This window comes from Natator depressus, chromosome 3 (assembly GCF_965152275.1).
Source record: "Natator depressus isolate rNatDep1 chromosome 3, rNatDep2.hap1, whole genome shotgun sequence".
NCBI lineage: Eukaryota > Metazoa > Chordata > Testudines > Cheloniidae > Natator > Natator depressus.
In genome coordinates this window covers 74,618,877-74,646,789 of record NC_134236.1, presented here as the reverse complement: position 1 = coordinate 74,646,789, position 27,913 = coordinate 74,618,877, and the positions used below count along the sequence as shown (strand labels likewise).

Here is a 27,913-nt window from a genome sequence, read left to right as displayed (position 1 = left end):
CCTAAATTGGGTGGACTTGTGACTCAGTTTCCCAACTTTTACCCCCTGCACTGGCAAACATTGCTGAACCACCATGGTGGGGAAAGTAATCTGTGCTAAGTATATAGCTCCCAGGGTTGGCATGATTACTTCCTTCCCCGGGGTAAACGGTGAACTAAGCAACATATTTTGACTGTGGTTTACAAAAGGTCATTAGCCTATTTCTGGGGTGGCAAAACTACACACTGACCCTTACTGAGGACTTGTAGAAAGATCATAGACCTAGCCCTGTTCCATTAATTCAAATAGCTGCATTTGTATTGTTTCTGAGAATTGACTTATTATGTACTTCAGCTAGTCCAAAATCAGCTTCTCGATACATGTAGTTCAAAGTATACTGTTAATTTATTAATATGCCGGTTTCTGGGAAGCTGGGAGCTGGTGAGCACCTTACATTTTATCAAAAAATAAAGATCAGTCTTCCAAACCTCCTTTGCTGTTGCCGATTTCATTTAGCCTAATAACATATCAGCATTCCATGATATGTCTCCTGCCTGCCTTGAAATGTATTTGTTATCCATAGCATAAAGAATGAGCTATGAGAATATTTTTTTTTTGTTAATGTTGGATGTAGGTTCCATGGTGGTCCACCAGTATAAAGAGCATGGTTATGTCTCATTAAAAAATTCTGTATGCAGTGTTGTAATAGTTGTGTTGGTTCCAGGATATTAGAGACACAAGATGGGTGAGGTAATATCTTTTATTGGACCAACTGCTGCTGGTGAGAGAAAAATTGTGACATCTAAATTGTAGCTTGAAAGTTTCTCTCTCACCAACAGCAGTTGGTCCAATAAAAGATATTACCTCACCAACTCTGCGTCTCTTAAAAAAAAAAAAAAAAAAAAAAAAAAAAAAAAAAAAAAATTCTGTGGCAGGTATTCATTTCTAGATCTGAAGAAGTTGTCTTGGCCTACGTGGGATTGTTCAGTTCAAAAGTAACTTTATCATTCCACTGTTTACACTCCCTCCCTCCGCCCCCAAGGAACTCTCATTTTAAAAAGGTTTATTCTAAACATAGAAAGAAACAATTCTACAGATCCCTTACCTTTCAAAATATAGTTTAATCCTCCAAAGTTCATTCCTGGAGGAAGAAAGTGTTTTAAAAATTGTTATAGGACAAAAAATGTACTCGTGCATCAAAGGGGGAGGAAAAAGGAAATGTATTTTTAAACAGTGTGTATTTGATTGTATCGATCTGCCAAATTTTGGATCTTGTGTGTTGTCATGGATTGTAAGCCCCTCAGGATAGGGACTGCATCTTCATATGCATTTAAGCGGTGTCTAGCATGATGGGTTCCCAGTCATGATTGTGGCCTGTGGGAGTGACAGAAACATACGTATTAAATAACAACTAATAGCAGACTGTGTTCGTAGAACAGGAATATATTTTAAATATTTTGAGAAACTTAACACTCTGCCCCTCCTTTTTCTCTGTTGAAAATCAGGTTTTACTCTGTTAGCTTTGGACATGCCCTGTACAGCTCCATCAGATCTCCAGCCACAGCCTGTTTTAGCAATGATGCAGTCATTTGGATGGGATGATATGGTGTGTCCCCAGCTGGTATCACGATATCTCAGTCATCTAATACAAAACAGGTGAACAATTTAAACTCCTTGTTCTTTCGGATCCTTTCTAGCACACAAAGTTCCCTCATTTGTTCATTGGTCTAAAGGAAAATGTTATTTTAAAAAGCAGTGCTTCCCTTCAAGTGATCTGCTTTCTTTGTTATAGACCTTTTGCAATTCTCTACGTTCTAGATTCCTTGAATTTATTATGGTTTTGTCCTCCTTTATTTTCTAAAGCTTTTTTCTTATGGCTTTGGATAATGAAAGTTGACAGGTAGACATTTAAATTGCTAAGTTAATTTTTCTTTCATGAAGCAAGTCGCTTTTTTTTCCAAATGGAAAAAGTGTTATTGCTAATTGGTATTGGAAAACTGGGATCTAGACAATAACTCTGTATCAATACTCTTCTGAAGGCCATTACACTGCAGCTAAATGAAATGCTTTGACCCACACAGTATTGTACTTTATTTAGTTGCATATTGACTATCCCTCCCCTTCTTCTATTGTTACCATCCCTACCATTTAAGAGGTAAAGCAGTAGCACCCATAGCTGAATTTTAATATGTTGAATGTTATGACTTGGTAATTCCAACATCTATTTATCCCCTTTCATTCATGCTTAGAGATTTTAAGCTTGTCTTAATATTCCTCTGGACTTTTTATGATATTGCAACAGAGAAATAATTAAATATTTAGGTTTCTGTTATAACAAAAATATTTAGGGAGGGGTGCAGTATAGTATCAATAACATCCAAAATAATAATAAATACAAAATAATAAAACTGGACTTGTGGACCTTTTCATCTGGCAATCTCATACTAGTTTTCACACAGTACTAATGTCTGAGACCGTAAGAATGAGCATGTTGAGTAGAATCCTAAAATTTATTTAACAGATTTTTGCCCCAGTCCTACAAACATGAAATGGACATGCTTAAATGTATGGGTGTGGTAGTTCCATTGGCTTAAATGGGTCTGCATAAAGTTACGCATGTACATAAACACTCACTGAATCAGAGCCTTCGTTCTGAGGGGAAGCGCATCTCTCTTTCGCTCTCCGCTCTGAGCTGTATCTGCTCTGGCCCAGAGTGCTGGCGGCACGGCGAACTGAGGTTGCGGGGCAGAGGGAAAAGTAGGGGAGGGGCCGGGGGCTAGCCTCCCCAGCCGGGAGCTCACGGGCAGGGCTGGATGGTCCCGCGGGCTGTAGTTTGCCCACTCTGATCTAGACCATTCCTGACAGGTGTTTGTTTAACCTGCTCTTAAAAATCTCCAATGATGGAGATTCCACAACCTCCCTAGGCAGTTTATTCCAGTGCTTAACCGCCTAACAGTTAAGGAGTTTTTCCTCATGTCCAACTTAAACCACCCTTGCTGCAATTTAAGCCCATTGCTTCTTGTCCTATCCTCAGAGGTTAAGAAGAACAATTTTTCTCCCTCCTCCTTGTAACAACCTTTTATGTACTTGAAAACTGTTATCATCTCCCCTCTCTCTAATGAATATGAAGGTGTCCTTCTCCACACCCACACCCCCAGTTAATTTCCTTAACTTGAAGCAAATATGACAACTGGTCTCGTAGTAACTGCAGATGGCACAGCACCTTCTCCCCAGTGCTATTGACATATGCAGAGGAGATGTTTTGTCCTGCAGCTAGGAGTTCCCGATGGAATTAAGCACAATTACACAGGCACATGTTGCTTGGGCAGACGAGTAGCAGGCACTCCTTAGATATATGAAAAAAGTCTGTGAGGCTGTGAACATCGCAGCACCAACTAGTGTGACGGAGCTCCTTGGCGAAGTTGGTCAGCGAGCCACTCACCCAACACCTACGTGGCATGATACCCGCTCATTAGTCAGGTGAATCTGCTTCATCCTCTGATAGAGTTGTCACAATGCCCCCTCTGTCTGCCTCCACAACAGGTACTTTTGAGGGAAATCTGCGCCAGTGTGCAATGCAGAATTTTTCAGAAATTAATGTTTTTTGTGCATAATTTCCTTTCCCCCACAGAAAGGGCTGCAATGCTGCTGGATGCCACTAGGGGCTGCTGGAGGCAGCAAAGCCCAGCTCTCACTGCCCGGCGTATCATAGAATATCAGGGTTGGAAGGGACCTCAGGAGGTCATCTAGTCCAACCCCCTGCTCAAAGCAGGGCCAATCCCCAATTTTTGCCCCAGATCCCTAAATGGCCCCCTCAAGGATTGAACTCACAACCCTGGGTTTAGCAGGCCAATGCTCAAACCACTGAGCTATCCCTCCCCTTCTGAGAGTTCCTAGCAGCTGCAGTTCCCTGCATGCTCTGAGGGAAGGAGACCATGGTGTGCTGGACATTACACAAGCCTGGCTGGGACCCAGCAACAGGCTGTTTCTCCTTCTGGATCCATAGGTGGTAGGGGGATGGGTGTCTGGGCGGGGGGGCACGGCTGGGTTCTGGAAGGTAAGGGGTGGGTGTCTGGGCTGGTTGGTGCACAGCTGGGTTCTGGAAAAGAGGGAGCTGGTGTCTGGGCTGGGGGGGGCTCGGCTGGCTTCTGGGAGGGAGGGGTGAGCGTCTGGGCTCGGGGAGTATGGCTGGGTTCTGGGAGGTGGGAAGGGACAAAGAAACAGGAATTGGGTTGTCATAGGGGTTTCTTTAACTCTCTACTCCTGGGGAAATTTTTGTGGATGTCTGTATTGTTACAGACATATTTGCTGACAGGTGTTTTGACATAAATTACCAAAATAATTGAAACTGGTGTGATTATGCAGTGTTGCTTTGACAAATAAAATTTGCAGAGTTTTGTAGACTTTTTAAAATATTTTGTGCAGAGTTTTTAATTTTAGGCCGCAGAATTTTAAATTTTTGGCGCAGAATTCTCCCAGGAGTATACATTGCATCACACATTTAAATATTGTAAAATGGTGCCGATTTCATAGTACTTAAAGTATATATTCAATGTTCAAATTATGTTTGGTCTGACAGAATACTTTCAAGTGATATTGGGGGTCTATGTGGGACTTGGCTGCTGGAAATATCTGGGAAGTGTGCTGCCATGGACAGTTAAAGTGCACCTGATTTTTCTTCTCTCTTACACTTTTCTGTATACCAGTATAGCTGTATTGGCTCTGATGTAATTAGTCCTGATTTGCTGTGGTGTAAACTAGGGGAGAATCTGGCCCTCTTTGTGTTTGTAGAGGAGGATATTTCCTTTTATACTCCCTTGTTAGTCACTTCACAGTCATTTGTGACACCTCTAGATTGCCTTAGTGAGGTTTTTCTCCTTAACTATTTTTGATTCGTCACAGTCTTATTTGCCAAAACAAATCACTTCTCATCCCTAGGCTTCTAAGTAGAGAGAGAGAGACCCTCATTGCTGGATTGAAAAATAACAAACTGTACAGATTTTCTGTACATCAGTTTTATGTCTTACATCTGACCTGTAAATTACATCACCACATATGGCACTAGTGAATTTAGCACATCACCTGTATCTGGGCACCTGTAAACTCTGGGCAAAATTCTGTAGGTTGCATGTATTTAAAGGAATGCGAAGTTTGGCCCTCTCTCTGTGTTATGTTTGTATACAGTTATAAATGGGGTTGCTAAAAACATTCCCTATAAAACTAAAGTAAAATGAGGCTTTTTTCCAGCTCTTTATTTATTTCCTTTCCCCCCACCACTATATTTCTGCAGCGCATTGTCTGAAACTCTTTCTGGTATGGGACATACATCCTATGAAGCCTTGTCAGTACGTTCTTGGTTTCGATGCATTTTACAAATGTACATTGATCAGCCTACTGGTACGTTGACCAGGACAGATGCTGAGCGAACGGTTGGTAAGTGCTCACGTTTCCCTAGTGTTTGAATTGCTGTAACGATTCTATATAGCAAAAATGGCATATATTTTCAACTAATTACAAAATGTATTTTTGTTTGTATTTCTTTACTTTTACCTAATTACAAAATGTACTTCTTTACATGGCTTGTGCTATTTCTTGATGTTTTGCCTGTTCTATATATGACAAATTTGTCACAAACAAAGATAAAAGAGCTGTTTCCTTGGAAGCAAAGAACAAAAACTTGCTCCCAAGGAGACAAGCTATTTTTTCCTCCATGAAGAACTGCTCTGAAAAATGTGAAAATCTGAAGTAAATAACCAGGAATCATGCTGTGAACTCCCTAAAAAGAAAAACATCCAATTATGAATAATTCTTTCCCATTTTAGATTGGATATTTTGCTTTCTTGGCTGCTTCATCCTTATGTGCTGAATGATATTTATTCAGACTTTTTTAGAATACTGCACTTCTAATTATCCATAGAACAAATCTTCTAAAAGATATTGTTCATGTATATTCTGTAAATTTCTGGGAAGGCTAATGGTAGAGTGAAGGGCTTGGATTACTCCTAATATACATTACTCTCACCCAGTGTTGGATACTTGCCTAGTTTAGAAACAAGCCCTTTGTCTAGTAAGAAACCTTAACTTATGGAGTCTTCATATTTTAAACACTTTTGAATCGTGTTTGACTTCATGATTTTGTTAACACACAAATAGAAAACTCAACCATATCTGGAGTTGACTAGCAAAGTATACTGCATTCTCAGTTATATTCCCTTTATAACAAACAGGGAAAGTTTATGTGGAGCAGCTGACTGAAATGACAAGGCTGGTTTTTAAACTCTCAGAAGTAGAAAACATCTTCTCAAAGGCACACTTTGATGACTCAATCTTCAAGCAAGACCCTAAGAATGCTCTTGTCCAATTCATTAAGGTACTGTACCTCTTATCATGGTTCTACAGGACAGTTATAATGTGCAATGTAAAACCAAAACTTGAATGTGCTTTTTTTTAAAAAGTATTTAGCCAAGCTTCAGCACAGTACTTAACAAAAACAAACAAAATCCAACAGAGTCTGGTCTATTTAACTTTTTTTGTGTTCTCAGGCTGTTGGTGTAACTTACAGTGGCCTTCAGACTGTAGCTGAGAAATCTGCCATGGTAACAAAGACTTTGGAATATCTAGGTGACGTGGTAAAATATGTAAAACCTTATTTGCAGAAGAAAGGACCCGCTGAAGGCCTGCAGCTCACTTACTCCGTAATAGGTAATTATTTTGCAACCGTGCATCATCTTGTTTCATAATTCAGTAGCACAGGAAATAGTTTTGTGCAGGGAATGAGTAAAATATTGTGACTCAACCCAGCATGAATGAACAACTTTTTGTGTGGACTTTTTAATAATCTATTTTCCTGATGTTTAAAAGATTAAATATCGGAAAACTACTAAAAAGAAAAATTCCTTATTTTCTCTTTTATCTTTCTCATCTTTTTATCTTGATCCTCTGAAACAACAATATTTCTCTCCTCCAGAAAATAATCCTTCCTCTGTAGTTGTGCTGTGAATACTAACAAAGTTTAGCTTTTATTTGAAATCATGAGGTTTTAATATTTTTGTTCACTGAAAGTCTTTACTGGAACAAAACAAGGGAAAATGCCCACAGAATGGAATTTTTATTAATCTGCAGTATCTTTGCTATAATGCTATGGTAGTGCGTCTGACTATGTAAATTATCAGTTAAATGAGCGCTACGTTGGCACTCTTCTCTTTGATCCTGTGTGCACATTATTAAAGGCCATATTCTGGGAACCTTACCCACACTGAATAGTTCCTTACTCCTTGAGCATTGCCATTAAAACCAGTGGGGCTGCTCAAAGAATAAAGTGGTACTACCTATGAATAAAGGTGCCAGAATCTGACCCAAGGCCTACCTACCTTTAAATAAAAGATGAAGAGGGTTGTGTGCACATGTATATGTGTAGCGAAAGCACCATCTTTAAAACAGTGGGCATTGTTTACTGAAGTAAGCAAAACTAACATTTGAGTAGCATGCTGAATGTATATCCGATTTAACAGATTTATTGATGGGTAAATGCTTTTATTTTCTGATTCCCAGATCTGTATATTCTGGTACATAAGCTATCAACCAAATGAGCTGTATTAGGTATCCAGATGCCAGAACCTTTTTTATATAATAAAGTGACTAAAGGGTAATTTTTCTCTCTCTTTCTTTTCCCATAAGAAATGGTGATATTATCAGAATCTGAAATTGTACCACTAGATACAAAAAATTGTCCTTTTCCTTTAGTAAAAAAGGAGTGAAATGGGAGTTATGGTTTTGTTCTGTCAGTTAAAGTAATCTCAGTCATTTCTTCACCTGCTGTGAGCTTGTAAAACTGCAGTCACACAGTAAGATGCTTTCCAGATAAATCGGGAAGCCTCTCAAGTATGGGCATTGTACGTGTCTCTAAACTGCATTACCCTATGCCACCAAATGCATAGTGTCCGTGATAATGGACATAGAACTTTGGGTCAGGGTGATTATGCTTCTTTGAAATATTTGTGTATGGTAGTTGGAAGAAAACAGGGCACTAGACAGCATTATTAGAAATATTGCTAAGTGATCACTGTGTTTCATTATGATTGATCACTGTGTTTTCTTTCACTCCACAAGATGAATGTTGTTGTTCGCTGTTTTTAGAGATGGAAATGGGTTGACTTTTATACATTAATAACATCTTGTAAAAGCCTATTTTTGATCTCTTCCATTACTTATTCAGTCTTGAACGTATTTCCTTGGGATGCCCCTGTACTTTTGACCTAGGAAACCTTTTCTTGTTTATAATTGGATATACACTCAAATTGTGCTCAGTTGATGAGAACTACGTTGTATGGGCAAGAATCTGTTTTATTAGATTGTTTATATTAGTAGCACTGTACTTTGAGTAATAAAATGCTGCTGAGTATGCAGCCATTTCCTCAATAAAAACTGCACTTCAGCTTTAATAAAGCTGGATGCCAAGGTATTTTTACAATAACACCCTTTTACAATCAGTAAGTAAGACACTAAAACTAAGGACAGGGAACTGTGCAAATCAGTACACAAAGGTGTTGAAAAGAGGTAAGAAGTGCTGCTCTTGTATAGCATGGAAGTTTTCAAACTATGGACCACCAGCAGTCTATAGAGAGGCATCTGGTTATGTGAAGCCGGCTTCTCCTTGTTTTCAGTTGGTAAATTGCATTAAGAGGAGCTAAAATATATATAAAATATTTTCCTAATATTGTTCTTCCCTGTAAACAATTTCCTTATTGCCATAGGGCTGTTATGCAGTTGTGAATGGAAGCGAAAGGCAATCTGTCTGTTGAAGATGTGAAAAAGTTTGAGAACCCATATTATGGCATGTGTGGGAGAGGCCACTGTAGTGTACAAATATGCCAAATATAGTAGTTAAATAGTGGAACGCTGATAGTACAGAGGTATAATAAGATCGCCCCTTTTTAAGTTGTAGCCATTCCTTTTGCAAAACAACTTCACTGTAATTGAAATTACAACTTGTATGTTATCATGCCTTGAAATAATTTGGGACTTCCATTTTGCTGTACTGTAAATGGACTTCCATTGTATCCAGGTCCACTAAGCAGGTTGGACTGTACTTGAAAACGAGATAACTGGGTTGCTATGGTTACCCGGGGATCATATAACAGTAGATTGCCTTCAAATTTTTTTGCCTGCTTGTAATTTGTTTTTTGGGGTGTTTCTTGACTGTTCTTCAATAGGAGGCCTTGTAAAGTCCTGGGCACCAATACTGGCAACTTCGAAAGCACAACAGCTGTTGTTCCGCATCATAGATAGCTTGCTGCTGCCGCTTGCTGTGTTTCAGCAAGACAAAGAGCTGCCTGCCGTTATGCTGTCTGCCATTCGGGAAAATCTTCCTCTGTATCTTCAGGTAAATATCTGAGTTGCTCTACCAGCGAGCAAACCACCTTCTGGAACAGCAGTGGCACAAAAATGGCTTTGATCTCATTTAACTCGAGCAGAAGCAGTAGCGTTTTTCCTGTTGGGGCGAGTGGGCGGGAAAAACGCCACCCCCCCAGTGGGTTCACCGTTCCGCGAGGGGTGTGTAGCAGTGATGGGGGATGCATTCCAATATACGCCAGCCTGATCGTTGTGTAGAGAGAAGATTTAGCTGACCTATCGCCAACACTGGCTTGTGAAATGAGACAGCAGATCAAATAAGCATAATGGATAAAAGGACACTAGTTGAGATTAGAAAGCAAACATGTATTTGAAAATATACCTTTATTAAATATACTTTAATAACACTCTAGTTTACTAAGGATTAGATAATTTTAAATGTTTATTTTTCACTGTTTTTTATGTTTGTGTACTTTCTGAGAATACCCTGTTGTTATCTCAGTAGTTTGACGGTGGATTTGGTCCAGTCATTTGTTCCAGTATTGGTTGTAGTCTGTTTCCTCCCTCCTTCCCCCCCCCCCCCCACGCACATTCTCATTTACTCTCAAAATGCTGTATGGTTTATTGGAAGTGCAGGAGGTTGTTTAAATTGGGGGTGAAGGAGAGAAAAGACCTATTTTTAAAATAATGAAATGTGCACATTATTTTCTGTAAAACCCTTTTTTATGGTCGCTCAAAATCTAAACTTTGAGCGTAAACTTCTTGCTACTGTCCTTAAAAGCAACCAAGTAATAAAAGGAAGTAATTAAATTCAGAGGTTGTGGTGACATTGTAGACATCCCACAGCTTTCTTCCTTTATCCAAAAGTCATATTGAGATTGATGGTGTGTCATAGTAAAATTAATATCCCTATATAATGACCTAGCAGTATATGACTTAGTTGTTTGCTGGTTCGTGGGAATTTTGAGAAGCTGTCTACGCCTTGTCACCATCTGGAAGCTGATATTACTACACAATGTGGCTGCCTGCTTGCTAAGTGGTATTTCATCCACAGAGTATATTACACTGGTGCTCTGTAGTCTGTGCTGAAAACCAATAGTCTTCTGGGTGTAGTTTTCAGATCATGGTTTTCTATGAAGTCCTAGATGGTTTGGGTCCTATCTCTCTGGCAGTGCTTAATTTGTGTCAGTGCTGAACCCCAGCACCTCTGGGCTTGATGCATCATGAATGCATCATTATGAATGTAAAAAAATTGCCGGATCCCCGGCACCTCTTTCATTACAAATTAAACAGTGCTCCCTGGTTTCGCTCCCTGACACAGTCCTTATTGAGCTCCCCCTGCAGGACACTCACTACGCTGCTGGGTATGGACCTATCTGCTGGATCCATGTGCTTTTGAGCACCCTGCCTTGAATCTGGTCAGGCTCCAGGCATTGTTTCTGCCCTCTAGCCTCACTCCTTGAGTGCTGACTTTCTGCTGGTACCCTTTTGTGAAAGTGGGACCCCACAATCCACTTGCCCTAGATCGTAAGACCAGTGCTGCCCCCACCCCCTCCAATCTCCCCAATAGCTTCAGCACACCCTATTCCAGATCTCTACTAGTGGGTACTCTGGTTTAAAGTTTAGCCTTTCCGGAGCACATGACAATGATGCTTTGCAAAGCACACATGGTGTATTCATAGAGAGAGCCTATAGACTTACAGATCCATGCAAAAAACCTGCATTCAAAACCCTTCCCTCCTTTGCCCCCGCACCACTCCAAGATGTCTTTGGCTTTGTAGCCAGTCCCTTCAGAAGCCCCTGGACTTGACTCATCTGACTCAGTCTTCTCTCCCTGGTCATGCATTCTCCTTGCTGACTCCTGCAAGCAAGCTTGAGCTGGTCTGGCAGTCAAAAGATTCCCTCCGAACCAGAAACCACATCTCTTGGTGTACGCAGCATCTGAGTTTTTAACTGCCAGTCCTAATGTCTGATTTTTTTGTTCTCCTTCCGGGGATTTTCCATTCCTCTGCAGACAATCTGAGGAAAACCAGTTTCCATAGGCTTCAGCCATCCCATTGCTCTAAGGTGCTCTTACTCTTGTGTCTGTTCATGCTAATGACTTTTCATTGTTACTGGTTTGGGAGAGATGTGCCACCAGCACAGGTAACAAGTGGATGATTCCAAATACAATGACAGGTTTCAGAGTAGCAGCCGTGTTCATCTATCCTCAAAAAGAACAGAAGTACTTGTGGCATCTTAGAGACTAACAAATTTATTTGAGTATAAGCTTTCGTGGGCTACAGCCCACTTCATTGGATGCATAGAATGGAACAAGCATTTAAGCATTCTTAAAACTACACTACCCGCCTGCTGAAGTGAAAAAACAGATTGACAGAGCCAGAAGAGTACCCAGAAGTCACCTACTACAGGACAGGCCCAACAAAGAAAATAACAGAATGGCCGTAGGTGTCACATTCAGCCCCCAACTAAAACCTCTCCAGAGCATCATCAAAGATCTACAACCTATCCTGAAAAACGATCCCTCACTCTCACAGATCTTCGGAGACAGATCAGTCCTCGCTTACAGACAGCCCCCCAACCTGAAGCAAATACTCTCCAGCAACCACACAACAAAAACACTAACCCAGGAACCTATCCTTGCAACAAAGCCCGATGCCAACTCTGTCCACATACTTATTCAAGTGACACCATCATAGGACCTAATCACTTTAGCCACGCCATCATGGGCTCGTTCACCTGCACATCTAGCAATGTGATATATGCCAGCAATGCCCCTCTGCCATGCACACTGGCCAAAACAGATAGTCTCTACGCAAAAGAATAAATGGACACACATCCGATGTCAGGAATCATAACATTCAAAAACTGGTAGGAGAACACTTCAACCTCTCTGGTCACTCAGTAACAGACTTAAAGGTGGCAATTTTGCAACAGAAAAACTTCAAAAACAGACTCCAACGAAAAACTGCTGAGCTTGAATTAATATGCAAACTAGATACCATTAACTTGGGTTTGAATAGAGACTGGGAGTGGCTGGGTCATTACACATATTGAATCTATTTCCCCATGTTAAGAATCCTCACACCTTCTTGTCAACTGTCTAAATGGGCCATCTTGATTATCACTACAACAGTTTTTTTGTCCTGCTGATAATAGCTCATCTTAATTAATTAGCCTCTTACAGTTGGCATGGCGACTTCCACCTTTTCATGTTCTCTGTATGTGTGTATATATATATATCTTCTTACTATATGTTCCATTCTATGCATCCGATGAAGTGGGCTCTAGCCCACAAAAGCTTCTGCTCAAATAAATTTGTTAGTCTCTAAGGTGCCACAAATACTCCTGTTCTTTTTCCAAATACGTTTCATAAAATCCACCAGAGTTCATAAGTTTGTGTGTGGACAGATTTGCCAAACCATCGCACTCCCCATGTGATACTATTGCAGTTGCAATTGGCAAATTATTCAAGGCAACATGGTCCTGATTTAAAAAGAAGGGGGCTAGTGACCTGGCTCTCTTCCTAAGGGGTCCTTAACTCTGGAACTTCCCTAACTTATAGTGGCAAAGCCCAGATCTTTTAGGGAATATGGCAGAGCTCCTCTCTCTCTCTCCCCCCCCCCTCCTTTTTTTCTTTTGATTTTCTGTGTCGTGAGTACTTCGAGGGCTACAGCATGGATAGGTGTGGTTTATTAGTATCTCAGGTAAGTATTATTGTGGGCAGTTCGTTATGATCACTGATATATGTTCTAACTATGCTAAAAACCCCAAACTGTAGATATGTTTTAAAGAGATGAAAATAAATATCGGGTATATCTAGGGTGCCCATTGCATATGTCTGAATATCATGTGCATAAATTAAGAACTCCATTAAGATTGGCCATAGAGTGTTATGTTGGTTTGTCTAATTACATTTACTGCATTTATTTTATTTTAGTTAGCTGCTTAAATAAATGTGAGCTAATGTTGTTATTTTAGATATGTGCTTTGGTCTCAATTAAAAGGGATTTGGGGGCAAAAGCTCTCAAGTTTGTGCCAATCGTTCATCAGAGGAGGAGGTATGTTCCCACTGATTTATTTCCTGAAACTGTCTGGAAGAAAAGATAGTTACCACTAGGTTTGGGTTCAGAAAACCCTAAGTAACATGTACACATCTCAAGGGGTTCCTGATACCCAGGGTCCATTCTCCACTACATTCAGGATAATTCCTGGAGATTCCTTAGTGTTCCTTAATTGATCCAGCCTTCTCAGGCTTGCTGAGGCCCTGGCATCACTTCACAATTTTAAACTGGTACTTTTTCTTGTCTTAAGAGGTGCTGAAGGGAGGTTGTTTCTTCTACCATTGTACAGACTGTTCTTAAGACAGCTGATGACCTAGGAAATGCTGTAGTTTAGAATTTGATAGGGTTTGTTGTCAAAGTTGTGTGCAGAGTGGTTAAGTGTCAGACATTAGAAGGTGAGGCACCAGAAAAATGAATGGATGGCCATTTTAAAGTTTTTATGGAATTGTTTTTAATTGTGAGATGAGGCAAGGCATATAACATCCAACATTAGGCATTTTATTCCTTTGGAAACATCGTTGTGATCTGATTTTATGTATTAGTGAATTGCTGAAGTTTATTACTGGGAATCTGAAAATCGTTCTGATTGCTGATAAAATGGATTTAGAAAATGATTTGGAGGAGTGTTGGTATACATTTGCCAACAGTAATGAAGATAAGTGTTTGTGCACTAAAACTATTATTTCCAAATGTAGTGGTATAAATGTCTTGCAGAATATGATGTGTGTATGTGGAATGAATATGTATTATATATATAGGGGCCTATAGTGTACTCTGTTCAAATTATCAGTATTATTTCTATTTAAATAAAGAAGTTGTAAGAGCTTGATCCTGAAAGGCACTATGCATGCGCAGCTCCTGTTGTCTTTAATGGAATTGAGCATGTTCAGCATCTCTCAAGGGACAGCCTTCAAAGCCCTCATCTGTACTGTAGTGTGAAAGATCTGAACAAGTTCAGTACCGCATTTTTGTGAATTATAGCATGTGTTTAATAGGCACTGTACAACATTAACTGGTGAATAGATTTATTCCATCAGCAGGACTGACATGAAACGTTGTCATTAGACAGCTTGGGGTTTCTGCAGTGAATAGCACCAGCAGTCCCTACTAATAGGTCCTTCTCTCTTCATAGGTGATTGACTGACAGATAGATGGATGAATCAGAAGAAAGAAGCATTTCCTGGCAGAAAGAGTCACTGCTGTTAGTGCACACAGGAATCTATTGCCACTCTGCTTAAGTGAGGAGATGATGCTGGCATGCACTTCTCCTCAGGAGACTATTTTTTTTCTTTCTTCAGAAGATGCCTGAAAAACATGGCAAAAGTGGAGAAAAATAAGGCAGCCTTTATCCACATTCTCTGTAATGCCTATCTGTTGTATAAAGAAGGTCTGTGTGTCTGAAATGGCTGAGGTCAAACCTCCAGTCCAAAACGCAGGCAGCTGCAGTCTAGCAATGTAGGTTCGTCCTCTCCTTCACACGAGAGGGCAGGTTCCCAGCTAACTTCTGACAGGATCTACCAAAAGAAGATAGTACCCCTCCTTGTATTTGCTTCCTTGGCCACTGGTGACATGAACATTTCTCCAAGTCACCTTACAGAGCTTTTGCTCAATCCACTTTGCCACTTAGGATATGGAGCTGGCAAAATACCTCAGTGAAGCCAAAGTCTCTGATGCTACTGCATCAACTCTCTATCTTGGCCTCCATGGAGATCTTGCCTTCTCTAAACACTATAAGAGCAAGAAGTACTCTTGGTCACCAAACAAAGAGCCCTATATTGCACAACAATTCTGACATGCCTTTGTGTGCGAAAAAGAAATCCAGGCTTCTCTCTCAGAAGGTTTGAGGAGGCAGAGGAAATTTATTCAGCATCCTCTTCAGAGTCTGATGACTCTTCTCTGAGGCACTTTAAAGAAGAGGACATGAGCCACCTAATGAGATCAGTGCCCAAGACTTGACTGAGGATTCTGCTACTACAGAGAAGTGTTTTTCCTGATGCTCACAAAAAGAAAGGTGTTTTTGCACTATTTCCAATCTAGAATAAAGGTCCGTGAGACAGAAGACCCGTGCGGGGGAAGTTTATCACCCATGAAGTGCTAAATTTCCTCTGCCAAAAAGCATATAATACCCTCCCCTAAGGAGAAAAATGGTTTGGGGGCCTTTCTAAAAATAGATTCCCATATTACTGGGTGATCTACAAAATCATATATGTCTTTTGAAGAGGTAGCTTTATCTAATCCATCAAACAGGAAAATGGAAGCATCTTTAGAAAGGTATTTGATTCAGGAATGAAAGGCTTCAGCACAATTCTAAATAAATCTTTTGTCACCAGAGTTTTTTGTTTGGGTGTCAAGATAGATAGCTCTATAAAATAATTAAAGAAAAATGAAAAGTAACTTAATCGTATTATTTTGGCTACTGATGACCTAGAATCAGGGATGCTACTTCAACTTTGTCAACTTTTTTGTTAAATTTTTAGCCAGTGGAGTATGTGTCTGTATTTCAGAACAAACAATCACTTCTGTCCCTGTTATTCAGTGAAGGAACACTTTTTGGTATGGTCTTTGTTAGGATGGCTAAATATTTTTAGGAGCAGAATTACCCATTTCCTAAGAAGAAGAAAACATACTATCAGCCAAGTGGATTATTTCTGTCTTTTCACCTGGCTCCCCTGAGAATTTGCCTTGTTTCTCTCAAGCTCTAATCCTTTAATAATGTTGTTGTTGTTGTTAATAATATTATTTCTTTAACCTGTGGAAAGGAGAAGCTGTAAACAAGTGTATCCTATACTCCCAAGTTATGTGGTGTTCTTCCTGTCCCTCAGCTCAGCTAGATGAATGTCTTTTCTCTCCTGTTTCTAGTGTTGAAGCATTCAGGAGACTTGAGAGTAGTCTTAGATTGCAGGTAGCTGTGCTAGTTTTTGGAATAAAGGAAATTCAATATGGAATCCCTTAAGTCTTATTAACAGCTGTGCCACAAGAAGCAATCTTCCATGTACATCTAGTGCAGCATCTCATCAGAAGATACAAGATACAAGACCATAATAAATAAGTTTCAATAACAACCTGCATGTATTTCACATAAGACACACTTAAAACATTCTTTCAGTGGTGTTTGGGTTATCCTCAGGCAACATCTATCTGTCAGACAGGTCCTTAAGCTCCTTGGTTCTTGAGTTTCTGGATTTCTCTCTTCCCTGACAATGGAACCAAAACATCTGTTCTCCAGAAAAATAACTCTCAATTCCAGAAAATGTCAAGAAGCCTCCCAACTTGTTTGATCAACGTATTAGTATGTGAATTCCAAGGAAGTTTCTTTTTCTGGTTTCTGAGTGCACTCTCCATTATGACACTTTGTGACAGGAATAGGGCTTCTTTTTTTCCCCCTGACTCATCCTTCTTCCTGTCAGTCACCAGTGAAGGGAGGAGGACCTATTGGGATGGGCCTACTCTCACAGAAACCTATTATACAGGTAGGGGATTTTTTTTTCCCACAGCTACATGTATACATTAATTTAACTAAAGACATTATTCAGCTCACTCATTGGGCAGACATTTGCTGCCTAGTTTATTCACTGTGTTTTACAATGGATTTTGCTTTTTTGAGTTGGTAATGTTGTAACCAAAAACAGTCAGGCTCTAAATTGCTACAATTTGTTTTACATATCTCTAATGATTTTTCACCTTACTCTGTAAAATAAACCACCACTAGGAAAGAGGCAGCAAGAAAAGAAGCAATAATGAATTATTGCATGGTCTCTTGACACCACAATCATGAGCTCCTTTAGGGAGCTAACTTTATTCTGATAGTTGCCACTGGAATGACTCTTAATTTCTTTTTTCTGCTTTTAATTTGTGTGTGTGTGTGTGTGTGTGTGTGTGTCTGTGTATTTTACATCCAAAATTAGAGCTAGTCTAATTTTTCTTTGGAAAAGAAATGGCCTTTTTCAAAAATTAAACATTTTCACCAAAAGTTGTTACATTGAAATTTTTCATTTTTTGTATTAAAAAATAATAATCAAGACATCATCTACCATTTTTTTGTCTTGGGTTTTGGTAAATAATATTTCAATAAGTTTTGTTTAAACTCAATTTTAAGAAAATAAGTGAAACTCTTTGAAATAAAAACAACTTTGAAATTTCAACATTTTTCAGTTTTTACTATTTGTGACCAGCTGTCTGCAAAATTTAGAATATAAAATCATATTTGAAGAATATAGTGTGCCAAAAATAACATAGAGCAGATTTTGGAAGCTGAAAAATATTAAAACTCATCTAGACTATGGACCAGGTCACTGCTGCTGTGAATTTGGCTCTACACCTATATAAATTTGGGTTGTATACAATATTTTCTTCATTCCCACATATGCCTCTGCTGATGATATAATTTTAGCAGTCAAATTTATAGCTAACTTATTGCCAGGACAACGTGAAATTGATGTGATCCTGGTCAGTTTCAGTCTGCATCTCCTTGAGCTGCTATAAGATACAGGTACACCTTGTATATAACTTTTATAGAATCAGCATGATCACTTGGGTAGAACAACAGATAAGGAAAAACACCTTTGCAGCCCTATTTCATCAACCTGAGTGCCCCCAGTAGGAGAAAATGACCAGTTCCTTCCTTGTGTAGAATGCATCACCAGCTAGGATGGTGTCATTTACACTTGGTTGCTGTAGAAGCATTATGGGAAGACGTGACAGCGCAGTCCTTGCTATAATCCTATCCTGAAGGATTGTCTCACAAGGAAACTCAAAATTGTAAGAAAACAGAACTTTGGCCATCCTGCAGCAAATATAAACTCACCATTACAGCAGTGACCAGAGGCCTCTCTCAGGATTGGTATTCTATTGATGTTTCCTTCTCTCCACTGTTAGTTTTCACTTCTAAGGACTTGTCCAGATTAGGGGTACCTGAACCAGTGTAATTAAATCATTGTAGGTACACCAAAAGATAGTTGTACCAGTGCAAAGCGGAAAGGTGTGATGTATCCAGGATAAGTTGCACTGAAGCAAGCGTTGCCTTAAACTGGTGCAACAACCCCCCTACTCAAAAATCCAGTATAGCTGGTGTCTAACTCAGACAAACTTGTTTCATGTCATGTCCCAGCACTCTCCTATCAGATCTTTATTCTAATAATTACTTTTTCTATTATGTCATTAATAGGAACAATATTTAACTTGGATTGGTGCCTTTTGTACTCCAGTATCACAATGTGCTTTACAAAACAATGAGATTCCGTAGTTATGAAGTGAACGTGTGAGCCACAGTTACCATTCTGCATGCAGGACTAGCTCACACACAGCTTTAGGCCTCAGAAGCTGTTACAGTTAGAAGGGGGATGTTGGATGCTTGTTTATATTTATACTTGTTCAATTTTTTTACTTTCCACAGGGCTTGTCCTTTATATGCTGTCAGTCCCAAACTCAAGGTGCCTATTTGAACCAACTGCTAGGAAGCGTTATTCAGCAGTATTTTGGGCGCTTTCTCCCTCCTTCACCATCTTCTCCAGGAATTGGACAGCATCCCATGCTGCTGGCATTGTGCAATTCTATTACCATCCCACAGACCTTACATCTGCGGAAGACCACTGCACATGTCATAAAGTAAGGCCTGGAGAAGGAGAAAACCAGTTTGTAGACACCTAGGCTTAACTTCTTCCCAAATAATCCATGGGGGGGACAAGGGTACTATTAATTATTATTATTGTTTATACTGGAGTAGCGCACACAGCCTTCAGTCTGGATCTGGGCCCCATGTGCTGCGTGTTGTACAAACACATAAGAGACAGTCCCTGCTCCAAAGAGCTTTTAATCTAAATTAAGTCAAGATGCAATAGTTGGCTGTAGCAAACATCAGAAGGTGGTTGATGGTGGGGGGAATGAGGATAACTGTAATGAGAACACAGATTATACAGATCAGCTAAGAGCATACTTTTCAGGTGGCATGTCTTTTTTTTTTTTTTTAAGATGAATAAACAGGAGATGAATGAATGTCTACAGGATTTACATTTTTAGTGACTTCTGTGTGAAAAGAGTTCTCGTATCAAATACATTATTATATTGGTTTATTTCAGTTTTCTTTTAAATGAGGTTGAAGTGGGGAAAAAGATAAAGCAGTGCAAATATTTTTATTTTTGGTCTATTACTTCCTGAATGTGCAGGCTGGAAAACAGCAGGGAGAATAGAGACTCTGAAATGACCCTCGGTTCAGGACTCCGTTGAATAGTTCATCAGAGATCCTGGTCCTTGTGGACTGGGAGCAGACACGATAAAGAACAGAAAAGAAGACAAATGTCCTGCACCGGGGCCATTATTCATTTTAAATTTACCCTTAGCCTCTGGACACATGTGCAGCAGCTTGAATTTAACAATTAAAACACCACAAAACTATCTTAAAGTACTCTTCCCCAAACACCAAATAAACTTACTGCCTATGTCCCTCAATCAAATCCTTGAGAAACTAGATACTGTACTGTAACCTCTAATTAATGTGACAGATAATATCAGAGGTAGTCTGGCTCTTTGATGGGGCACTGGACTGGGAGGCAGAAGATCAGGGTCTATTTAGAGCACTGCTGTTGACTCTGACTGTGGGCAAATCACTTTACCACTCAGTGCCTCAGTTACTTAATAGGTAATGTTGGCATAATATTTCCACCCACCTCTGTAAAGTGCTTTGAGATCTACTTTATAAGTGTTTAGTGAAGGTGGTGGTGGTATCATCTATTATTATACATGGGTCTACTAGCATTGCCTGTTATTAAGGTTGCTTGACACTTCCCATTATAAGACCCTGTTTTCAGTTGCTTGTTAATTTGCCAAATTTTAACTGTTTGGTCTGAAATTTTACATATTGGGTTTTTGCTGCAGACTGAATATATCTGGAAAATTTCAGACAAACCTGAGAACGAGGCTAGGGAAAAATACATTGGCTTGCCCATTTTAAAAAATTCTGGTGACCTTTTCTTTGAGATGCTCTAATGCCTCTATACTTTGGAGCAGGGACTTGAACTTTGGCACTAGGGTGGCTTTTTTGTCAGGAACAATCCCCCCAGATTTGGCTAAATTATAAGCCACTGGAAAATCACAGTTCACACATGCTCAGTAGAAACTTGCTAGAGCTTCACAGCTAAATTCCCCAAAGATTCCATCCATCCTGGGGCTGAGAGAATGACTTTTCTTGTGATTGCTGCTCGGGGCTACTTATGGACACTGGAACTTGGAACAGAGGTCCTGTCTCTCTTGTGTTCTCAGTACCTTCCCACTGGCTCAGATAGCATGGAGGAAAAAGCTGGTTGATTCTAAAGCAGAGAGGACAAGAGCCAGATTGGGAGGCATAGGGAATAGATTGAAACAAGGAACCTTGGTGGTAGAGAGGAAAAGAAGGATGGTAGGAGAGGGGAAACTGGAATAATGCGGTTGGGGTATGAAAGACTGGAGCTTGCTGGACAAAGAAACTGGGAGGCAGGTAGGGGAGATGGGGACTGGGAGCCAGTGGGTTGAGAGATTGAGATCAGATGAAGACCCAGGGAACGTCTGGAACTGGTTGGGCAAGGAGCCAGGGAGAATGGAGACTGGGAGTAGAGTGGGGTGGGAAACAGTTTTCCAGGCCTATTAACATTTTTGAGATTTCAAAATTTTTCCTGTTCCAAAACGGAGATCTCTCAATTTTTTGTTTTTGGTGAAAAAACAGAGAAAGACCCCCACCATCCACCCCAGAATGCCTAATATCCTGGTGGTTAGGGCACTTACCTGGGATGTGGGAGAACCAAGTGTAAGTCCATGTTCTGAATCAGGCAGAGCAGTTACATGAAGCTGGGTCTCCTACATTCCTGAGTTCTCTAACCATTGGACTATTGGTTATTCTGTGGTGGAACATCTGTTTCTGGTTTTGACCAGAAATTCCATCCTACACCTGAGAAACATTCCCAATAAAAGTTTTGTCAAAACTGATAGGTTCCCGCTAAAAGTTTTGGTTTCAAGGAATCAGCATTTCGTGGTGTAATCCATTTCATTGAAAAATTCCTGACCAGCTCTCGCTGAGATAAGGCAGGGAAGAGCTGGGGCAAGGTAGACTAAGGGCTTGTCTACATATAAACCATTTCAGCAGACACTGCCTCTACTGACAGGAGGGGTTCTCCCATCAGTGCAGTTACTCCACCTCCCCAAGACGCAGCAGCTAGATCAAGGGAAGAATTCTAGTGCTGTCTATACTGGCGGTTATGTTGATATAGCTGCGTCTCTCAGGTGTAGATTTTTCGTACCCCTGAGAGACGTGGCTATATCAATCTAAGTTTCTAATGTAGACCAGGCCTTATTCTTCATGGGCAATATTTCTTTTTTTTTTTTTAAGCTAGTGCTAGATATCTGGAAAGTTATTTTGCATGCTCCATAAGGGATTGTACTACCTGATGAGTAAATACAATGTTATGTTATTGTACTACATATATTTTCTCTTGAGCTCATAAAATCCAAGGGTTGTCTTTATATTTCAATAAACTCATTCCTAATTTCAGACTAACTATGGCTCAGATTCTTGCATCCTCTTGGTGAAAAACAACAACTGAAGTCAACAAGTTGGAATACTTAAAATGTGCTTGATGTCAAAATTCATTCCTGCCCTAGGGTGTCAGTTACCATTCGTCTTTGTGACCAATTTTATATTTGAGCCTGCTGTATTTATTCTGGCTGAGCAGAGGTGGAAGTTGTCTGTCCCTTTACAATATAACGTTGGCAAAGATGAAGTAGTAGCCAGTTAGTGTTAATTATAGTTATATATTAGTGTTAATATAACTTCAAACAATATAGACTGTGAATAGTTAAACTTCTTAGGGTTTTAGTCAACCGGAAAGCATGTAAGAAATAAAATAATTGACTAAGAGTTCTTAAAATATTTTGGAGGCCTATTTTCAAGGACATGCTATTTCGGATACTTTGTCCTTGGAAATCTGGTGGATGTTTCCTGGAAACAAAGGAAAAAGTCAACTTACACAATGGGAGTTCTGTATGTTTGTTTAAGGAGAGCAGATAATTGGAGTGGAGATCTCAAATGGGGATCTGAGAAGGAGAAGTTTGCCCACAGAGCATAAATGCAAAGGGTCAAATATAGTGTGGCTTTGAAAAGAGCTTATGTATTTAAGGATATGTCCTTGAGTATCATTGCTTATAAGGAGCCATTTACATGTGTATAATTGGGTTTTGCACAATCAAAAGTTGTCTTTTTTTTTTTTTTTTTGTGGATTCAGCTTTTATTAGACATATTTGAGCATTTGACCATAATTGTGATAGCTGCCATTTCTGGGTTAGCACAACAGTAGGTGAGTTGTAAGCCCCTACTTGGTGGTGCTCTGCTGAATTGTGAGTAGGGTGACCAGATAGCAAGTGTGAAAAATTGGGATGGGGTGTGGGGTAATAGGCACCTATATAAGACAAAACCCCGAATATCGGGACTGTCCCTTTAAAATTTGGACATCTGGTCACCCTAATTGTGAATCATTTCTAAGGGTATGTCTATACTACCTGCCGGATCGGTGCATAGCAATCGATCCAGCGGGGATTGATTTATCGTGTCTAATCTAGACGTGATAAATCGATCCACGAGTACTCTCCCGTTGACTCCTGTACTCCACCGCCACAAGAGGTGTAGGCAGAGTTGACGGGGGAGCAGCAGCAGTCGACTCACCGTAGTGAAGACACTGCGGTGAGTAGATCTAAGTACGTCGACTTCAGCTACGTGAATAACGTAGCTGAAGTTGCGTAACTTAGATCGATCCCCCCCGCAGTGCAGACCAGGGCTACGACTAAGACAAAGAGAAGCCATTAATTGATCCTACATAATGAGAGAAATCTACTTAATGGCCCTCTTGGAGAAATACGGCAATACTCTATTTAAAGGATGTAATATTTTATTTGTTGTACCATTGCTTAATGAAAAAATACGTTATGGACTGAGCTTTATTTTGTTCCAGGGAAAATTACCTCCAGTTCAAAGGTAACTCCCCTCCTCCTCGCCTGGCCTCAGTTCTGGCTTTCATCCTTCAAGTATTTCAAAGAACCAAGAGCACTGAAGTATGTGACATTGTGTTGCTTCTCCCTGCTGTTTTGAAATGCATGGTATTAGTTAATGAAACACAAGGTGAGGTGCTTGTTAACTTTAAATATATACTTGTACATGTGTAATATTTTATACTTACTGAGCACTTTTCATCCAAGTAGCTAGGTTTATTACACTGCAGAGAGTGGTTGAGGCACAGTGGCAGGATGATATGGGGAAATGTGCATTCCTATTGCCTGTTCTTTACCTGATCTGAGACTTCTCCCTCCAAGATATCTGAGGCAAAGGCTGAAGTAGTGCACTGTTTTTCAAAGACATCACAATCTTGAGAATAATTATGAACATTAACTTGGTACAGTTCTGAGTTTGATTGTGATTGCACAACCCACCAATAAAAATAAAGAACTCAAGTCATCCTCCCACTGTGTGGGTAGTCGACATAGGGGTGCGATTTCCACTTCCCTCTGCCAGTGGAAGCTTTCACCTCTGCCTTTTCCTGGGGTTCTGTCTAGTCATCTTTTAACTGTGACCCACAGAAGTTTCAAGGGCAGAATATGTTCGAGATGCACTTGAATCAGTGTATCCTCCAACAGCCACAGCCACATATGTCCCAGCCAGTACCATCCACTTTGCAACTGCGTTAGCCCCCCTCTTGAAGCATGAGCTGGCTAAGACTTTTACTGCCATGACCCTCTGTAGGCTGACTTTCTGCCAAGACCAGGAACCCAACATAACCCAGGGTTGAATACAGCTCCAAATTTATAAAAGAAGGAAATTATCATTGCAAATGAGTATTATTCCAAATAAATTGGGGTGGAAGGAAGGATAAATATATTCCATACTTAAAAAAAAGAGAGAAAAAAAACAGTAGTACTGTTGGTGATAGTTCCTGTTCTTAATTTTGAGCAGGCTAGAATGGCCTGACTGCTTCCTTCTCATTCAGAGTGGGAATGATCTAAAGAATACAAACAAAACCCAAACTGAAATATATACCTCCATTTCCATGGAGAGTGTACGTCTTTAGGGGATAATGCTTAAAATCTAATTTTTCCCCTTTTTAAAAAGACGGTGCTTAAAATCCATGTATTTCAATCATAACAGTGGGGCGGTAAGAGTTCTATTGCAGGGGTTCTCAACCACGGGCCACGAGCTGGTTTCAGGGGATCCGCCAAACATGGCTGGTGTTAAGACTCACTAGGGCCAGGGCAGAAAGCTGAAGCCCCACCATGCAGGACTGCAGCCTGAGGCCCTGAGCTCCAGCACCTAGGGCTGAAGCCTGAGCAACTTAGTTTCACCGTGCCCCTTGTGGCGTGGGCGCCCGGGCAACTGCCCTGCTTCCGCCCCCTTAATGCTTTTATACAGAGAAAAAACGTTGTGATGGTATGGGTGGGCCATGGAGTTTTTATAGCATGTTGGAGGGGCCTCAGAAAGGAAAAGGTGGAGAAAGCCCTTTTCTACTGAATAAGTCTATGATTCATTCTGTTCTTTGTAGCCTACCTAACCTGTGAATCTTGTGATTTTTCTTATACAGTTAAAAAACTATCTAGTGAGATTCTGCAGTACGTGGTAGAAGACTGCCAAGCAGGGTCGGGAAGAGAACCTGCCACCCAACTGACTTCTGTGTTTAGGTAACCAGAAAATATGCCAACTGGCAGTGCAGCTATTGCAAAGCATTTGACAGCAAACATGTTTTTTTACATAACTAATTATCCCTAACCTAATGCACTGTTACTTGTTTATGATACTTAAATTATTGCATTCTTGGCAGTGATTTAAAATACTGGTTGGCTAAAAAGTGAAAGAAAAAAATAAAAATTTTCCTGGGGATTCCATATTGTTTTGAAAGACAAACAACAGAGGGATGTATTGCAACCATAATGGGAGAAACTCCTTGTGTGAATGGTGAAGCATGATGTCAGAAGCCAAATTGCCGAAGTGCACATGCCTAAATTGAAAGGCACATCTGACTGTTTTTTTGCTTTTACATTTTTTATTACTGAAATTCCCAATTTGTGACATGAAGATTTTTCACTGTGAAAATTGAGCTTTTTACAAAACTTGACAGGATTGTATTGCCTATGAATCCCACTCCCCATGTACATACAGTGAACAAACTGCATGAGCCCAGTGCCCAAAGAAATTTTGCAAACATAGACCTTGATCCTGTATTGTGTAGTGTGCAGGCCAACAGCTGTGTGGACAGCCCCATTGAAATCAGTAGGGCTCTTTGCTGGAACACCAGTCTGCCCATACGCTAAAAAATTCAACCTATTCAGGGGCATTTTATGTCCAATTTTGCATACCCTCACCTCACCACTTTGTCTATTATATATAATTAAGCTCTCATCCTGCAAGCTCCTCCATGCAAGGAGACCCCTGCTTCAGGGCAGAGTGCCCTGGACGAAGAGGTCAGCCCACATGGAGCAGCTGGCAGGATCTCAGGGCTTCAGGTTTCACTGGTAAAAATTTGTGCATGTACATGTTGATCCTGTAGCATTAGCCTTTGAAAATGCAGCCCCTAAAGTCTTTTGTATAAAATGAAAACTTCCATGCATTCAAGATGGTTCTGCTGATCAGACTCTTTTGGTGGTTGTTCTTTTGCACATTCTCTATATCTAGTTTTGACCTTGCATTAAGTGCCCCTGTCTCTCCTTCAGGCAGTTTATCCAGGACTATACCACAGTATATGATCATCAGATTTACAGCATCCTGGAAGTAGTGGCAGTCTTGGATCAGCACCTCGTTATCAGTCTGATTCCAACAATCACACAGTCCCTGAAGGATTCAGAGCACAAACAAGGGCTTGGCAGAAACATTGCACAAAGGTACACTTTGTATTATTATTGCTTTTTGTCAGTGAACAACAGAGGTGTATTCTTTTGACGGATGGCAACTTTTAGACTGCAGCATAGATTTCATGTAACTGATGTGTAAGTATATTCAGCCAGAAATTTAACTTTTTTTAGAACTTTAGCACATACAGATGATTTAGAATTGTGAAATGCTTTCTCAGATGTTTTGACACCAGGCTTGCAAAAACACAGTAATTTAATGCAGAGCCTGCTGGCTTCCATATAAATAAATAATGGTTATTTATATTACATTAGCACTTAGGAGCACACTTATGGACCAGGACGTCTTTATGCTACATGCGATACAAACACAAAACAGGAAGTCAGTCCCTGCTCCAAAGAGCTTACAATCTGTTTAGTTCCTTAGTTTGATTGTGCTATAAGTCCCTATTTTTAAGGCTTAATACTGCAAGTTTAGTGTAAATATCTGATTCAGGCTTGGCATAAGAAATATCCATGGATTAATTTTAAGGGTTTTTATACAGAATTTAAAATAAAAAAATAAAATCAAAGCTGGTGATTTCAGATCCTTCAAAAAATCCTCTCTGAGTCATTTTAATTTTACATAATATAAACTGAAAATACTAAAATTAAAACAAAAAGATGATAGCAAAATATACTTTATAATGAACCAGAAATTCACCAGTAATGTGTGATTTCCCAGTGGAGCATGAGAGAAAGGGTCAGGAAATCAGGCTTGTAGAGCGGATACAGTCATGCAGGATGCATATATTAAGGAAGATGCTCACTTAGAGGATTCTAAATGGGGAGGAACGATTCCATCTTCTCATGCATAAAAGTATAATTTGTCTCACTTTTATAAGTCAAGAAAATAGAATGCATGCTGTGGTCCTAAGCACTAGTAAGAGACTGGTATTCAGGTTTTTTGTTTTTCCCACTAAAGTAAGAATAACGTAATGGGGTAGCAGTACTTTTCTGTAATAAGGTAATGTGTTCCTTTTCATTCCCTTGATACTGAAGGGAGAGGGATGGAGGATAAAATTTAAAGGGAGGAAAAATACTAAATGTACTTAATGTCAGTTTTTTCAATTGAGTAATATGCACATTACAATGTGTAATGTTTGGTCCAACATGAGTACAGTGTTTAACCATGTAGAATATTAACTCTCTTAGGTTGCAATTATTCTTACATTTATTGGTTTTGGATCTAGCTAAGGATCAAATATTTAAATTGATGTTTCCTGTTCAGCTGGGTACTTAGGCATATGACTGTGTAATAATCCACACCCGAGTGGTGTAAGTTATACTGACCTAAGTGCAGGTGTGGACAACGCTGTGTCGGTGGGAGAAGCCTGGGAGAGCTTCTCCCGCCAACATAGTTACCACCTCTCGTGGAGGCAGGAGTTATTAAGCCGACAGGAGAGCATCTCCACCACAAGCGTTACAGTGACACAGCTGCAAGTGCTGTAGTATAGATGGAGTTTTAGGCTCTAGAAGTGCTTAAAGTTACGTTGTTGCTTAAGTTCCTTGCTGAGCGGGACCAGGGCTACTGAAAGGGTGAAATCTAGGCTCCCTTGAAGCCTTTGCAAGTTTTGCCATTGACTTCAGTGGGGTCTGGATTTTACCCACAATGTGTGAAGTTAAACAAGTGT

General features: G+C 40.0%; 2 protein-coding genes across 2 annotated transcripts in view; one reads left to right on the top strand and one right to left on the bottom strand.

Moving 5' to 3' along the window:
• KLHL32 (kelch like family member 32) overlaps window positions 1-27,913 on the bottom strand; it is a 235,362-nt gene that overhangs the window by 4,120 nt on the left and 203,329 nt on the right. Inside the window, exons 15-17 of the mRNA XM_074948134.1 lie at window positions 23,373-23,490; window positions 21,147-21,309; window positions 1,085-1,621 (exon numbers count right to left, since the gene is read on the bottom strand). The gene's annotated coding sequence lies outside the window, so the exon portion shown is untranslated. The remainder of the gene's footprint in view (window positions 1-1,084; window positions 1,622-21,146; window positions 21,310-23,372; window positions 23,491-27,913) is intronic.
• The window catches only part of MMS22L (MMS22 like, DNA repair protein), a 140,441-nt gene that overhangs the window by 108,358 nt on the left and 4,170 nt on the right, over window positions 1-27,913 (top strand). The window contains exons 16-24 of the mRNA XM_074948131.1: window positions 1,485-1,635; window positions 5,270-5,412; window positions 6,207-6,349; window positions 6,522-6,681; window positions 9,192-9,361; window positions 18,787-18,998; window positions 23,363-23,529; window positions 24,980-25,076; window positions 26,106-26,273. Of these exons, the coding sequence (XP_074804232.1) occupies window positions 1,485-1,635; window positions 5,270-5,412; window positions 6,207-6,349; window positions 6,522-6,681; window positions 9,192-9,361; window positions 18,787-18,998; window positions 23,363-23,529; window positions 24,980-25,076; window positions 26,106-26,273 (1,411 nt within the window). The remainder of the gene's footprint in view (window positions 1-1,484; window positions 1,636-5,269; window positions 5,413-6,206; window positions 6,350-6,521; window positions 6,682-9,191; window positions 9,362-18,786; window positions 18,999-23,362; window positions 23,530-24,979; window positions 25,077-26,105; window positions 26,274-27,913) is intronic.